The 16,452-nt window shown below is 41.3% G+C and overlaps 1 protein-coding gene across 1 annotated transcript in view; it reads right to left on the reverse strand.

The window, feature by feature from the left end:
* Positions 1-16,452, reverse strand: part of RASA3 (RAS p21 protein activator 3) — a 154,933-nt gene that overhangs the window by 56,053 nt on the left and 82,428 nt on the right. Inside the window, exon 5 of the mRNA XM_063126183.1 lies at positions 7,112-7,188. Within this exon, the coding sequence (XP_062982253.1) occupies positions 7,112-7,188 (77 nt within the window). The remainder of the gene's footprint in view (positions 1-7,111; positions 7,189-16,452) is intronic.

A 16,452-nucleotide genomic window follows, 5' to 3' on the forward strand; every position in this document is an offset into this window, starting at 1 on the left:
CACAATGCAGGTACTGAGGTAAGGCACCCTATTTGGCATGTAGCACAGGGCAGCCCAACAAGACAAAAGGTAGAAGATAAAAATAAAATAGGCTTGGGTCAGAAAGGAAGCAGCATGCGAACAAAAAATTTAAACAAATCACTTGACGTGATCATCACAGTTTGCAATATAAACAAAATGATTAAAAGAAGATGTTAAAACAGAAACAGAAATCACTGCTATTTTAACAGAATGATTCAGAACAACTGGACCCCACACCCAGATAACAAAATCTATTTCAGATATTTGCCTGGAATTATTTTGCACAGCCACAACACTCTAATGACACTTTGGAATAAATACATTTATCCATAATTAGTCAGCAAAATGCCAATTCTTTCCTAGGCAGTTGACACCCTAAGACTAGACAAAAAGCAGATAAAAATATTTCCCTGAGGGCACCATTTAAAGGTCAATACAGCAAATAATGAATATCTTCAACTAAGTCCTGGTTGCATATGCATTTCTACAGTGCTTTTCAAGTTTTTGCATATCTGCCATTTTTAAAAAAGCTGGTGGCATGGTCTGAAATCTCATATTAAATAGATTTCTTTAAGGAGTTTAATGTAATCTCTTTAAAATATATCTGACACAAATGATCAGTTTTGTAAAATTGATACCTTTTCTTCAGATTTAATTGGTGAGGGAAATTATCTCTTCTGTTTGATCTCAGAGTTTATACTCTCCACATCTGATACGTGTTTACTTTTAAAAAATATTTGCCAACTCCCTTCCCCATCCCAATTTAATAATTGAACTAATCAAATTATCTCCTTATAATCAGGAAATGTTCAGTATAGAGTGAATTTTGAAGCTATTAAACCGATTGCTGATTTGTGCCTTACCTAAGAAGAACATTAATTAAAATGGCTCCCTAAATGTTTGAAAAAACATGCCTGATCCACTGCATGGCCCCTGATTCCCCATGTACATTAGGTACAGCACCATGTACATTGATGGCGCTATATAAATAAATAATAATAAAATAATAATAATTTATGTTTTGGGGACACTTACCAAATACAACCACATTTGTTTGGAGACAGTTTACAGAAAGACATCTGTTCTTACAACATCCCCCCAAACTTAAGCATAAATTGATAGAGCGGAAAAGGGGGAAAGTTTTAAGAAATCATAAACATAAGAAAACATAAAGAGAACATTAGATAGGAGGCTTGGGAAGTGTGTGGGCAGTAGGTTGGAGCTTGAGATGAGATACAAGCAGAGGTGGGAAGCCTAGAGGGACAGGATGAATGAGTCAGTCTGTCTACAGAAAACAGTGCAGTTTTCTAAGTGAGGAAGTGGAGGGCTTGACAGAATGCCACCCCCCACCGAAAACAAAACAAAACAGTATTCATCATTGTCCTTACTATGTGCGTTCCTCTACAGCCCTAATATTTTATAAAGCATACATACACTAGTGCATTTGTTTCCCATAGCTTCCAATAATATGCCTCTCATTGTTTTTAAATGATTTATATCTGGAAAGCAATGGTTTCTTCTAAGGAAACCTCTCAGAAATTTACAGGCCTAAAATTTAAGTATTAAGAAGTTATTGTACAAATACAGAGCTCAAAGCAAGCAAGGGCTTTTGGAACTCCCTCACATCCAGAGGCAGTGTACCTCTAAATACCAGACACTGGGGACAGAAAAGTAGTCTTCCAACAACATCTGGCTATATTTATATTAACATATGTCACTGTTGGGGTTTCTGAAGGCCCATGGACCAGACACCCTCAGTGGGATCCTGCCCTCAGTGAGTCTACCATCTGACCACCATTGTCACCAGCTGCCGTTGCTCCTCACCCTCTTTCTCATCATTGCCACCACTTGGTTGCTTGACAGGCAGAGACAATAAGCAAATAGGCAGTGGCATTTCCTTCTCATTACCATGGTTTTCTGGGCCAGAGAGAGAGACAGGTGAACAAGCAGGTTGCAAGGGTAAAGAGAAGGACCATGTCCAGGGAGCTCTTGTCAGTGTGCCCTTGCTAGGCTGTGCAAGTACACAACCATGGCTACCCTTGATGCCGGCCCTGGATGAACGTTTAGTCTGTACTAGCAAGGCTCCCCTTATAATTCTTATGTTAACAATTTCTACAGCAATGCTCAGTATAGGAAGTTCTTTATGCCTCAGATAATCCTCTTAAGGGCAACTGTTCATTTATGGGTCAAAAATTGAATATGATTTTTTAATCATCAGGCAACACTGGGAATGTAGACAGATGAACTACATCTGTGTTTTTAGAGCAAACCTTCCATCACCACTAATGCTTTCTCTCATAATTGCTGTGGAAGTGATGTGTGCATGGGAATCTGTGGCATCTGCTAGAGGCCAACACTGCCTCAGGGCTCAAACAACATCCGCTTAGTTATTTAGGCCAAAATGAATGAACTGATTTTGAGAGAAGGGAAAGGAGAGAAAGATGACATACGTCTCATTTTGCAAATGCTGAAATCCAGTATTTTAATTCAATTCAGTCAATATTGGGTCAAATATGTAAATGCTGTGTGACTAAATATATTCCATGCTGATAATTCATTCCTGCTAAGATTTTGCAAAAATTCCTTTCATCCATCTCAATATCACACGGGGTCCCAAAACAGCTAATAGCACATATGCAAGAATTTAGTTGCTCGCTGATGTGTTCTATGAACAGAAGAATCTGCCTTACCCTGAATCAGACTATTGGTCCATTTAGCTCCATATTTTCTACACTGACTGGAAGCAGGTTTCCAGGGTTCCAGACAGGAATCTTTTCCCAGCCGTACCTGGAGATGTCAGGGACTGAACCTATGACCATCTGCATGCAAAACATGTGCTCTACCACTGAGCTATGGTCCTTACTCAAAAAGATGTGTATTGGAACCCGGAAAAAGCAGAGGTATGAAAAGGTACTAAATCAAAGCCGGTGGGAGCTACTGCAGCATACTTGCTCTGCAATTTATTCTGTTACTGGCTGAGACTGTAACACATTCAGCTTTGGTCATCTTTGCTTCCCTTCTTCCCAATTTGTATCCACATGCCAATGCTGTGTCAGGGAGTTAAGTAGGCTGCCTCTTCAGAATGAGTGAGTGGTGATTTCTTACCCAGTACTGTCCTTAAGCCATGTTTTACAATTTGTCAGGAGAAATGCACAGCAGCATTGTGCCAAAACGCTGGAGAGAATGTTAAAGGGTTTACACATCACTTGATTTGTCAGCACCTGTCTCTGTGAATTGAGAAGAAGTGTGCTTTATGTGATATGGAAGTTCTGTCTGGGATGGCTCGTTCACACATGTAAAATATCGCACTGATGCTGCAGGCATTCAATAATGAATATGCATGCATGAGCCATCCCTATTGCAAACCCTTATTGCAAGTTGGCACGGCTTGATGAGAAAGCACTGCAAAACCTACTGTGAACCAGGCAGAAAACAAGCTCGCTTGCCTTAAGTGCAGCAGTTTTTGTGCCATGTCAATGGAGAGAGGAAGCAGGAAAAAACAAGAGGGGATGTAGTGTGGGATTAGGAGTGAAGCCTCAGTAAGTAGCAGTGAAGAGGTCATTCCACTTCAAAACGACAACAAATATCTATTGAATATTTAAATATTTTCTCAAAATAGTATTTTTGTGTAGGCAATGAATGTTGTGTTAGAACTCAGCACTGTCCTATTGTAAACAACAACAACAAAAACCTGCCCCAAAAGATGCCGTTGGTAAAAAGACACACTACAAGGAAGATGTGTGTATGTGTGTGCACATGTATGCATGTATCTCACTCTCTCTGGTTTGCGTGTGCCTGTGTGTGTGTGTGCATGCATGTGCACATGTACACACATACACACACACTTGACGTTGTTGTTTTTGGATTCTGTTCTATTGTACTTGGTATCTAGCTTATGTTCCCTAGGTTCCTGTTATCTGTAGTAGACAATTCACACCCATTCTAACTAGTGAGGGTCTATTCAGACACTTCTTAGACCATTCAAAAGGGAAAGGAAGGCTCAAATCAGTTCAAGATCAAAGAAGAAAACAGAAAGCAGAAAATGGAAGCCGAACATGATTCTCATCTGCAGACTTTGTTCCTGATAGCTAGTGATTTCTATAAACTTAAAAACCAGGGCCGAATCTACACTACTGCTTTAAAGTACTTTATAACAGATTTAACAAATGTATATGGAGTGTGTCCTGGGCCCCAACAGGACAAAACTGTTATAAAGCACTTTAAAGTACTTTAAAGCAATAGTGTAGATCCTGCCCAGGTTGCATGACACACTCAGGTCTGAGATAAACCAGCGTTTATCCCGGGGTGAACCCCAGGATCGTCCCTGTGCGTCCAGATGACGCACAGGGGATCCCAGGATCAGGCAGAGATCAACCCTCCTTGGCCCCGGGATACAGCCCTACACTTTGGGCCTGCTTTTTCCACGGTCCTAGGCTCCCGGGACCAGGGAATGTGTGGCCCACTGCCACGGCTTGAGCCAGCTACGCGCAATTATTTGCGCGGAGCTGGGAGCTGCGCACAGGGCGCAGCGCTCCTCAGGAGCGCTGTGCCCATCGGGGTTAGGGTGGGGGGAGCGGAGAAAGTATTTTTTTTTAAAAAAAAACACCTTACCTTTCCGCTGGAGCGCTCGTGCGCTGCCGGCCCTTTAAGAATTAAAAAAATGGCGGGCGTGACGCCTCTCTTCTTGAGGTCATCGCGCCTTACGTGTAAACGAAAGTGAGATCTTGCCTTATTCACAACGCGAGGTCTCCCCTCCTCTTCCCCGGAACAAAAGATAGGTCTAGCTAAGGCCTCAGTCACTAGTAAAATCTCACTAGTTAGGAATTTAGGATAAGTATGATGTTCATCTCAGACATTCTCTCCTGATTCAGATAATGCTTCATTATGCTGCCCATCTAAAATAAACGTTCAGTGTAAAAGGTAGAGGCCCACTGTAATGACTGGCAGCTGCACAATGAAACAGCTGTGCTCTTGCACATTTCCTATCCATTTCAGTGGGGCCATATCCACAAATTTCCCAGTGAATTGTACCCAGTGCTTTCAAATGCAAGACTGTATAAATATGGATCTGATCAGATTTCTAGTAGAAACAACAGCAGCAACAACAACTACAACAGTAAGTTGTTGCTTTGGTAAAGAAGATCATGTTGCTTCTGCTTGCCATTCATGTAAATAAAAGCCATTCATGTAAATAAAAGCTATTGTTTAGCTTTTCAGAATGCCACGCACAACTGGAGCTTCAACTTACATGAAGACAGACTTTCTGCTGGAGATTTGATGGACCTGCATGAGTCAATAAGGGCCAATTTTGGCATTACCTTGATGGTAATGGAGCTGCTACATCTTATGTCATTCCCTTGGCTCAGGTGAGAGGCCCCCCACTATGTGGTTTCTTCCCAGGAAGGAGTCAGGTTGTGGGCTTCCATTGTAAGACCCACATAGCATAATCTTATTGAAGAGATGCAGGATGGGCAACCTTCAGCGACCCTACAGCAAAAGTAATTTCACTAGGGGCCCTAGTTATGATAATTTGCCTTTCCAATGAAAAATAAACAACTTAACCCTATCTAGTGCTATAAGCCATCTTTCCCTGCCTGTTAAGTTTGGTGCCCAGCATAAAAATGGACTCCAAAATTAGCAGCTTGAGAAAAAGAATCCAGAGCTTGTGAGAATGAAGGATCGTTCATAGATTCATTATTTTGCATTAGAGAAGAGAGAGCATTTGAACTGTAAGTTGTAGTTGGGCAATCTATTCACCAATTTAAATTACAGCCCTTCAAATATTTCCCAAAAAGTACCTGCCCACAAAAAAAGCATCTTAGACCACCTACTGGCATAGACCACGTTAGTCATTTGTGACATGTGGACAGCCTTAAAAAGTGGGGAGAAGGACTCTCCTTTCTTCCAGTTATGGACGCAACCCTGGAGGATGACTCATACTTTCCATACACAGCCAAGTGCAGGAGTACTTACAAGTCCCAATTATTGCTAGAAGTAATGTGTCAAGAAATGAAAGACAAAACTTCCACTCAGCCAATTAACACAGGAAAACTACTTACTGTATGGGAAGCAACAGTAAGTATTGTTAACAAACTATTTGCAACAGTCCCAACGGTCCCTTTTATACAGCTGAAATCACTCATTTTGAAATAAAATGTTACAAATCCACTTTTAAAAATCTGTAGTGAATCAATTCAGCCAACACTTCAATCTCTGGTTATCTGTGAGCACAATTCTAGTCCATTTTGTTCTCATTTAGCTTTCAGAACTGTTGTCAGAGGAGGGAGGGAAAGAAGGGAGATGGCAGAGAAAAAATGGGTTGGGAGAAAAAAAAAGGGGGTAACCCTGCCCATTTTTGGTTCCAGCACCGCAACAGATTATTTCCAAGGGATGATCTGTTTAAACTCTTTAACACTTTAAAATCAGGAAAATAAAAGGTTCCTCACACTATTTTATAGGTCTTCCAATATTTTAAAAAATAGTCAATAAGGGCTTGGGGGAAGTTGGCAGTTACTTTTCCATTATAATATATAATGGTGTATTATACTGAGTTATACTGCTACACAATTTATGGTGAAGATCGGACATATGCAAGTTAAAATCTTTATTCAAGAACATCTTTCTATTGTGGGTTGTAAAATTTAGACCACATCTAGTATTGATGCAGCTCAAGTTAGGTTTACCCAAAAAGAGTTTACTAACAGAAAAATATATTCCTACAGAATACATAATATGGTTTATGGGGGAAAAAAACTAATTTACTCATAAACAATGGTCAGGGTCCAAAGAGCTATCTTTGGCTATCCCAAAGGCTAATTCTCATCCAGTAGATATTTTCTTGGAACAACAGATATTCCATACTATCATATAAATTGTTTTTGAACCCTCGCTCCCTGTTTTCAAAATCAGTGTTCTATCAGCTTCTCTTTAAGGAAATGCTAATTGAAACCCCAGTTGAAAGCTGTACTGGGGTCGAGCTAAGTTTCCTATCTGTACTAGATATACATTAACACACATGTTCATAGCTACTGTAAAAACATTGTACATAAATATTACCAAGTTACAGCTCTGTATCAGTGCAGCGTCTTACCGTGTAGCAAGCTTATGGCAAATGACACCAGTGTCCGTTATGACTTCACTCAGCCGCAACTCTAGATGGACCTTTCCCTGAAATACAGAATGGTAAAGCACTATATGAAAATTAAATATAATTTATGCAGTTCTTAAAACAAACGGTCACTGCTAAAACCTGTCAAGCATACAGACCATATAAGACGTTGATTGACCAAGTAAGTTCCCCCATACCCTGAGTCTCATAATTCAGCTTCACTCAATGAACAAGGAAGAGACAGTGCGACTGATAACATAACTAAATAATATTTCTCACCTGAATGTAACAATAACAAAAACAACAATTGAATGTAACAATAATAACAACTGTAACAATAGTATATAGTATATTTCCAGTATTCAAACTGTTTCACCTACATTTGCTTAGAAATATGTTCCACAGCCCTGTTAGGCAGGCAGTATTGTTATCATTGATGGACAAATCATAATAATTCTTATGGACAAATCTATTTACATTCCATGTCACGAAACCACATTTAAATATGAATTTGGATGTATTTTCTCTCAATATGGGTATTTCTAAACATTTTTTTGAGCCAAGAACTGAATCAGAACATTTAGGAATTGGCAGAGCTGGTGGATGACTAAGTTCCAACCCATACTATAGTCTGGGAAGAATGGCTCAGGTCATCAGGGCCAGGTCCTACTATTAGGCTGAGTGAGGTAGTCGTCTCAGGCAGAAGATGCTGGGAGGTGGCAAAAAGGTGTTAGAGGACATAGCTGTGCACCATGCAGCCTGTCCCATACACCCTTCAAGTGCAGTGGAGGACACTTTTCCACCCACAGTATAGAAGTAAGATTCAACAGCCAGTCCAGTTGGATTTTGTACTTGGAATGGGAGGGCGCCATCTTGTTCTTCACCTCAGGCAGCAAAATGTCTTGGGCTGGCTCTACAGGTCAATATATAATAGAATTCAGCAAATGAATCTGAAGTAGGGTCTTGTACAGTGGAATCTGATGTTTGGTCTTGGTGGCTCACAGCAACTGTTTGAATCTCGTCACTCTTCACATCGCTCATACTTTAAGTACCAAGCTTTTACAACACCGGTGCAGAACTTACTTCAGCCCATAAGCTGAATTCCATTTCAGATAAGTTTATGGGGATTGCATTCCAGTGGTGGGTGGGACAAAAGGGTGGGACCAATGCCAAAAAAGCCAGGCCCCAAAATGCCAGCCAATTGTAGCTTAAAGCACTTACTGCCAGTAACTGAGCTATTCTTAACCATTTAGAATGGGGTGAAAACTGCACAAAAGCCAGAAACACAAAATGATTGATGGTTGGAGGAAATTGTTGTATCAGGGGAATGGGGCTAAATCATCTGGGCAACCCCAAGGGATTGGATTGGGACCCCAGGAGAACCAGATTTGGCTGCTGAGCCTGAGGCTCAGCACTCCTGCTTTAGAGAGAGGAAGAGAGGAAAAAAGATAAATTCTACAGGCTCCTACTTGTGCCTTTTAAAATAGAAACAAGTGTCTAAACAGAAAGGATACTCTGGAAAATAGCTAAAAGGGCCATGTCATCACATGAGTATAATTATTGCTGAAATACTTTGTTGCAGAACGCAGGTGTGGACTTACTTTAAATCATGCTTGCTGCAGTGATATGCCTGGATATATTGTGCACTAAATGCTGCTCCCGTGTAAATAGCACGCTCCTGACGATGTCAATTATGCCCTTGGGTGAAACACAAGGGCCTATTAAATAATTTTCTCATGGGTGCTCTGATGCAAACTGCCTCCAGAGTACTGGATAAAGCATCTTTCAAAGCATCCCTCTCAGAGAACAGCAGACTGTTTTACAATTCTATTTTATAACCAAGTCATTACAAATATTTAGATACATAAATGCTTCAATTTCTAGCATACACAGAATCTGAATCAACAGCTAGACCTGAATGTTATAAAAGTATACATGTTTTAAGACAGTAAAGGAAAAAAAATATCCACAGAAGAATGTACATCATCACCACCACCACCACCTTCAGAAATTGGGCCTACCAAAATACATCCACACCAACTTCCAGAAAGTAGTCATACTTAAAACATGTTCAGTAGTCAAGAAATTCCTGAATTAGTAAAAGACAGCATGACTTGGCAAAGCCCATCATGTCCATCTAGAAAAACCACCATGAGTGAGAAAAAAGAGATAATAATAACAATAACAACAATAACAATAATAGTACATTTGTTTATTAAGGAATTAGAGAAGAAGAAAAACAGAGGTTTTATATAAAGGCCACAAATTTATAAAGTCCAAATTATGTACAGAGGTGTAGATTCCACTCATGGGATGCTGCTGCTAACGGAAAGGGAGGTAAAGGTAATATTTACCAATTTCCTCTTCCCCCTGTAACCCCCCCCCCCGAACATCTGCACTGGAGGGAGAACAGTGTGAGAGGTAGTATCAGGCACTACAGGAGGAAGGGGGAAATCAGTAAAAATGGCTACTTCTGCCAACAAAAGCCTCTGGAGATCAAAGATCCCTTGGCAAACAGAAAGAGGTCTTCCATTCTCAAAAGAACACATTTGGATCTAAGCCAGTATCTTATAACATTCAGTAAAAAGATAATTTTAAAATATGGTAAATTTGGCACTTGGAGGGAAAAGTGCCACTGGAAGCAACTATCGCAAGTGTCCTCAGGTAAAAACAAGAGCCCAGTTTAATGGCCACACAAAACATATACTAGATGAGTCTAAATAACCGATAGATTGCCCTGTATATAGAGAAGGGAAAGAAACAGAAACAGAAGTAAAGCGTAATTTCTTTTACACACTCAATTTCTCATCTCACACAAATCACAGTTCTTCCTCAGAACGACAGTCTGTGATATAACTACCCCAAGCCTTGAAGTGATGACAATACTGAACTCATGATTTTTACGTATATTATGGCAGTAATTCACTTTAAGCAGATGTGGCAAATCTCCAGGCTGCTGTGGGCCCCAATCCATTGTGTGGCTCCTCCTCCTGTCCTCTCCTGGAGGCTTCTGGTGCTTTGATCTCAAGGCGCTTGAAGTGGAGGCTGCCAAAACTTCTCTCAGCCTTCCATCTGTAAAGGCGGAGCAGGGAGAGCATTCTAGGTACTAAACTCCTGACACACACAAATAGTCATGTGGGTCATCTCCCTGAAATAAGCAAGTTCATTTGCTCACTTATTTTATGGGTACCAGGGTCAATTTCAACATTCAGCGCTCTCTCTGATCTGTTCTGTTTTAACCCAGGCAGAAGCAAAGTCTATGGATCGTCAAGGTGAAAGTTTGAATTCAACGTTTACTTTAACTTTGTGTACTCTACAACTGAAACTCACACAATATGTTGATCACTTGGGTAAATTCACTGTTAACAAGTCTAGTAACGGCTCCTGGGTAGGTTTCTTAATGGTACAGTGGTGCTGCTGTGCACTGAATCCTGCTCAAGAGACTTCTATTTTGCTGTAGCTCAGAGGGTTGAGGCCAGACTGGTGAGTCATGACTCTGGCAATATAAGATTCCTGCAAGCACATGTTCTGCGGTGTCTGAGAAAACACGTATGAGTGTGTATGGGGGAAGTACAGAAGGCAAAAGCAGTGGCATTACAGGGTCAGATAAACTAGCTGATGGCAGGAAACATTAGTTCTGAGACATTAATAGGGTGACAGGGTGATCAAGAGGTTGGGCTGAATGAGAAAATAAAGGATGAATGGGGTATATGGATAGTTGTGAAAGGGGGGAGGTATAGGGAGGTGTTTGAATGGGATGGATGCTGCTGGCATGTGGTTCCTGGAAAGTTACCCACAAGGGTGTGTGAATCTTGGGCTGAAAAAGGTTTCCCACCTCTGATTTAAAGTGTGTTATAATTGCTACCATAAATCCATGGAATAAAATGCTGTAAGAGTTTCTTATTCCTGCAGAAGACAACCAATTGAAAAAAGTTGCTTATATTTTATACTACAATCAATTTCTATTTCCTGAGCTTTAGCTTGAGATTGCGACTTTTTGGGGAGCAGAGGTGTTATATTTTGGTACTGTGCCTTCTTCTGTTTTGCCAATGTTACTGGCCCTGTTTTTGGTCCTGTTCAGTTTAATAAAATATAAGCCCTGTTAAATTGGCTACTCAAACCCCGCAACTCTTCAGTTACAATGTTAAACAAGTCTAGTTTCAAGATCTTGCAGTTTACACCTTGACTGAAAAGCCTTTGAACCAGCAAAGATTGGTATCCGTAGCTTCATGCATGTCTCAGACAGGAAAAATTCTGGCAAGCGGCTGCTAAGGTAGCACACTAGATTGAATGAGAAGAGAGACTGATAACTTTATTTGCAAGCCAAGCTACTCAAGTGTTATTCAGTAAAAGTACACTCTCCAAAAGCAGGCTGCATTTGCGTTATAAACTCTGTGAAAGTACATCTCTTCCACTTTCACTGACTTGAAGACCCCAGAACAAGCAGATATATGTTAAGACTTCCTCTCTCCAACTGGCTAGCTGTATGGCAGGCCTGCCCAACAAGTAAAACAAGACTGAAAGCAGCCCAAGTAGCCAGGTACTTGGATCTGCCAGGTTCCTGACAAACCCACTGTTCACATTCATGTCTAATGCCTGATCAAGGTGCCCCCATTCCCATCGTGGCACTCCTTCTAGCTAATTGGGTGATATCACTAAGGCCTGCATACATGGCCAGAAGTTCATGACAATCACTTGCTGAGCTGGGTCGTTCATCAGGGACAGGCAACTTGCCCTCCCCCACAACACACAATGTTTTAGATTACAACTCCCATAAAATCCACCCAATGTGGCCAATGGTCAGACATTATAAGAGTCTTAGTCAAAAACATCCCGAAAGCACCACATTGTCTACCCCAGGCCTACAATGACTAGCAATGGCTCTCCAGTTTAACACAGGAGTTATTCCCAGGCCCACCTGGTAAGGCTAGGGATTGAATCTGGGACCTTTTGCATATAAAGCATGTGCTCTCTACTATTGAGCTACAGCCTTTCCCTTAAAAAGACACCACAATGAGCAGGGTCCTCTCTCTGAGTAGGTGAGTTGAAAGACTTTGGCTCTGCTGTACACATGGAGTGCATAGCCTATCATTTTACATAGTGCCACTGCTACATCACACACACACACACACACACACACACACACATTGAACTATTGACAATATATAGTAGGACAATGATATTTTTTTTAGTATAACTTTAAGCAAAAGAACAATCTCCCTCTTGGTAGAGGATGTCCACATATCCATTGAAGAATAAATGGACACAGCATACAACCAGGTGGTAAAGAACCTTTAACAATGTGTAATAGAGAAGAGAGTAAAGCAGAAAAAGTATGAAAACAGCATAATTGTTTTCATTGGTGAAATGTTGGAGGGCACATATCCAGTTACTATGCTACCAAACAGCATCTTTCTGTTTCGATTATTGTCTTTGTCGAGTAATGCTTTTTGAGCCACAGATAAAAAACTTTTTCACGCTAGCATTTAGCTTACTACTGCCATGTGGTTTAAGGAAGGTTTGCTTTGGGACTACATTCTGCGATGCTATACTAAGATACTGCATTGGTACAGGACAATAATCTCCATTGTGGTCTGCAGCAACTGTTGCTGGAGTTCCCCTGCAAACCGCTGGTACAAAGAAATGCAGGTGTACTATCCCACTTGTTGAAGCCAGCCAAGCCCTGGACTCTATTTTCAAAAGGAAAAAAAAAAGATTAACAACTGGGCAGACCTCAGTCTCTAAATATCTATGTGGGCTGGTGGTGGTGGTACAATATTGGGCAAGAAGAAGAATAGCCCTCTTCCCCCTCCCCACCCACCCACCCACCCAAGTGAAAAACAACAGAAAAGAAGACAGACTGGCTAGACAAACAGATTTGATAGGATCCTTTCCTCCAAGAAATCTACAACAAGCTTCAGATGTTCCTTGAAGATCCCCCAGGATCTTCTCATTGGGCCTCAGCATAGCCCTTGACCCGAAGTCCTCTTATGATGCATCTCTGCTACTTTCCCCCATGTGAGCAAAGACACAAGCAAGAGCACTTTAATCCCCTCCACCCCAGTCTGATCTGGAAGCACTGTCCATATATAGTTCACTTTTTATACCTTTTATCTGCTTTCCTTTTGGCTCATACATGGGAGACAAGAAACTCTGCTAAAACCACACTGGGGAGCATGAGGTAGCCAATGGGTGCTGCCAATGTTGCTTGACATTCATTTCTTGCTTTATGTAAAATACTAGCAAATGGACCCAATTTCACATTGGCTGGAATAGCTCTTAATGTGAATCAGCAAATCCTTCAAGCAACAATACGCAGCTGAAATTCCGACCACACCGCCTAAGTGAAGCCACTTCGAGGCATGGCCCCTGCCATGATGCACCCCTAAAGTCTCCTGAAGGAGGGGTCTGTCCACTCCAAACTCCTGAGGGGGGGCTGCCTCACAGCAGGGGGTGGAGCAGCCATATAACTCTGTCTCTTGGACTACCCCCTCCTGAATTCGACTAGTGTCATCTGTGACTAAAGATGGTACTGCAGGCTTCAAACACATTAACACATTAAATTATTTAAAAATAATTAATGAATTTTAAAAGTTAAGTAACCCCGAGATGCACACCCCTACAGGCCCTGTAGTATGCATGCTGAGTTTCAGGAGTCTAGGGCCGTCTCTACACCTGCCTTTTCCCCCCGGGATCATTCCTGTGCATCCAAAACGACAGGCAGGGACGATCCCTCTATTTGCTGGGATAATCCTTAGGTGTAGAAAGGGCCACGGTTTAACAGTCTTGGCACTAATAGACACACAGGGTCTCCTGTTATTATAGATAGCTCCCTTTTAAAACTTACTTCCCAACAAGAGCTGTATAGTTTCAGAAGGTGGATGGTGGTCTTGAGTTGTTTATGGCAAAACCAGCCTAACAATAATGCAGTATTGCAGTTTGGAAAATGAAGCTTTCGGACTTGGCTCCTGGGTGGGGTGAGGCAAAGGCTGAAGGGGAAAGTAATAGGTATTTTTGTTCCTTAGACCAGCAAGGAACCTTACAGAGTCAAGGAGTATCAGCTCTGGGTCTACTGGTACATGGAGGCTTTGTGTACTTGTCACCCTGCACTTAGCCTACTTTGGCTAAGCCAAGAGGGGAGCATAAGCTCAATACCCACTTGCCAGCATTGAAAGCACCAGTTTAAGACCTGCTGTTGTGGGCAGCTGGAAGCTAGCAAACAGCTTCTCAACACAACTGGCTACTAATATAAATATAATTGCTTGGAGTGAAGAGTATCCACATTGAGGAGTATGTAAGCCTGTATAGACAGAAAGAAGTTCTACAACTCCCAGCATTCCCCAGCTAATATCACTGGCTGGGGAATGCTGGGAGTTGTGGAACCTTTTTCTGTCTATGCATAGGATTGTACCCTTATTGGATCAAGTTTTTAGAGTGAAATGAAGAGCTAGGTTTTAGGAGAGGGTATGCAGTTAGGTTTGGTAGCAGGTTTCAACATTTCAGTCTTTCTTGACCACATTACATACTTAATGTAAAATATTTTACAGATGAATAGACACGCAGGAATCACTAAATATATTTTCTTTATGAAAAGCGAAGAAAACAAGAGATGTGAGAACTATTGTTTGTTAGATAAAATGGGTCACACCCTTTTGTTTCCTGGGTGGGGAACAGCTTGACTGAAAATAGTTTTTTTCACTTTCACATGGTCTGTGGTTACAATTCAACACTGAGCCTTTCTGAACTGTGCAAATGATTAACTATGTTCAAATACGCTCTCTGCTAGATACATGTAAATAAGTTGAGCAAGCATTATTACGGCAACTACTGAACAACAGTGACACTATCTTTTATAAGTGTTTATAGTGTCCTAAACAGGCCATTCTGCAAAGCATCTGAAATGTGTCCTACTAAAACAGCCTTTTTCATTCTTAGTTGTTATGAGAGAGAGAGAGACAGAGAGAGAGACAGAGAGAGAGACAGACATACAGAGAGAGACAGACAGACACACACACACACACACACACACACACAGAGAGAGAGAGAGAGAGAGAGAGAGAGAGAGAGAGAGAGAGAGAGAGAGAGAGAGAGAGAACATATCGTTCAAATCACAGATACAAAATGTAATCCAATACAAATGAGCACATTTCAACATCCACACATGCAGATTAAAAACATGCTTTTAAGTAGCTAGTTGTCTTGGAGAGTTATATATGCAGCTTTAACGAAAATAAGGAAAATGCTCTCTGGAAGCTATAGCATATGGCTATTTGTATGAAATTTTGGACTTTTCTTACAGTCTAATCAAGATCACGGAAATCCCATCAGTTTACTCACAAATCCATTGATTTGACAAGAATTTATTTCCAAGTTGCATGCTTAGGATTGCAGCATTAGTGTGAACGGTACAATCCTATAGGTGCCAGGCACACGTAAAGTAGCATATGGAGTTGCCTCATAAGTCTCCCATTCCCTTGATTCTTGGACATATAATATTGTGGCCAGATCACTCTGTCCAAGGCTGGACCTCCTGCATTTCCCCACTCCAGCCATCCAAAGGCTTGTCCTCCCCAAGGCTTCTGTGAATGGTTCTGCTCCTGCTTCTCCTGGGATCAAGTCTACACACCAAAGACTGGGAACAAAGAGCTTGACAATGCCGTCAGGAGAGACATGGAACAGCATGGCTTGGAATCAATGTCCTGACTATGATGTTGTCATGTCCACCAGTGGTGGCCCTGCAGGAGTCGGTGTTCTACTGACTCCTATGGGAAACCTCCACATGTTACTGTAGGCCTGCAGGATTGCACCTAATATTAAAGCCAAGAGGGTCAGCATTTGAACTGTGTAAAATACCATTCAGCATCACCTATTGCTTCTAAGAGTGAAAAATCCTATTTCTCCCTTTCCACCCCCGTTTCCACCCACAACTAAATATGTAGGTGGTTCGTACGAATAATTCACAATATCAGATTTCATGGGATCTTCGCAGTGGGAACGGAGAAGCTGTATGCCACAGTCACGAGCGTTCACTGGAGACAGCAATCCTTATTCAGTCAAGAAACAATAACAAATATATAGAGTTCAAGACGTTATTCAGAATCTGCATTTCTCATTACAAGTGAATTACAGTCTGGACTTCACCATGTCATGCATCCAATTGCTCTTCTATTTATAACCATGTCTTCAGTGCTGTGAAAGTAAAACTAATGCTTATCCGGGGATTTTAAGAATCTGATTTTGTTTTCCAGGAACATCCCAGACCAAGGGAAGGGGCAAAGGGTAAGGGTGCAGTAGATGATTGCTGGTAGGATTGAAACTGGAAT

This window comes from Elgaria multicarinata, chromosome 5 (assembly GCF_023053635.1).
Source record: "Elgaria multicarinata webbii isolate HBS135686 ecotype San Diego chromosome 5, rElgMul1.1.pri, whole genome shotgun sequence".
In the NCBI taxonomy this organism is placed as follows: Eukaryota; Metazoa; Chordata; class Lepidosauria; order Squamata; family Anguidae; genus Elgaria; species Elgaria multicarinata.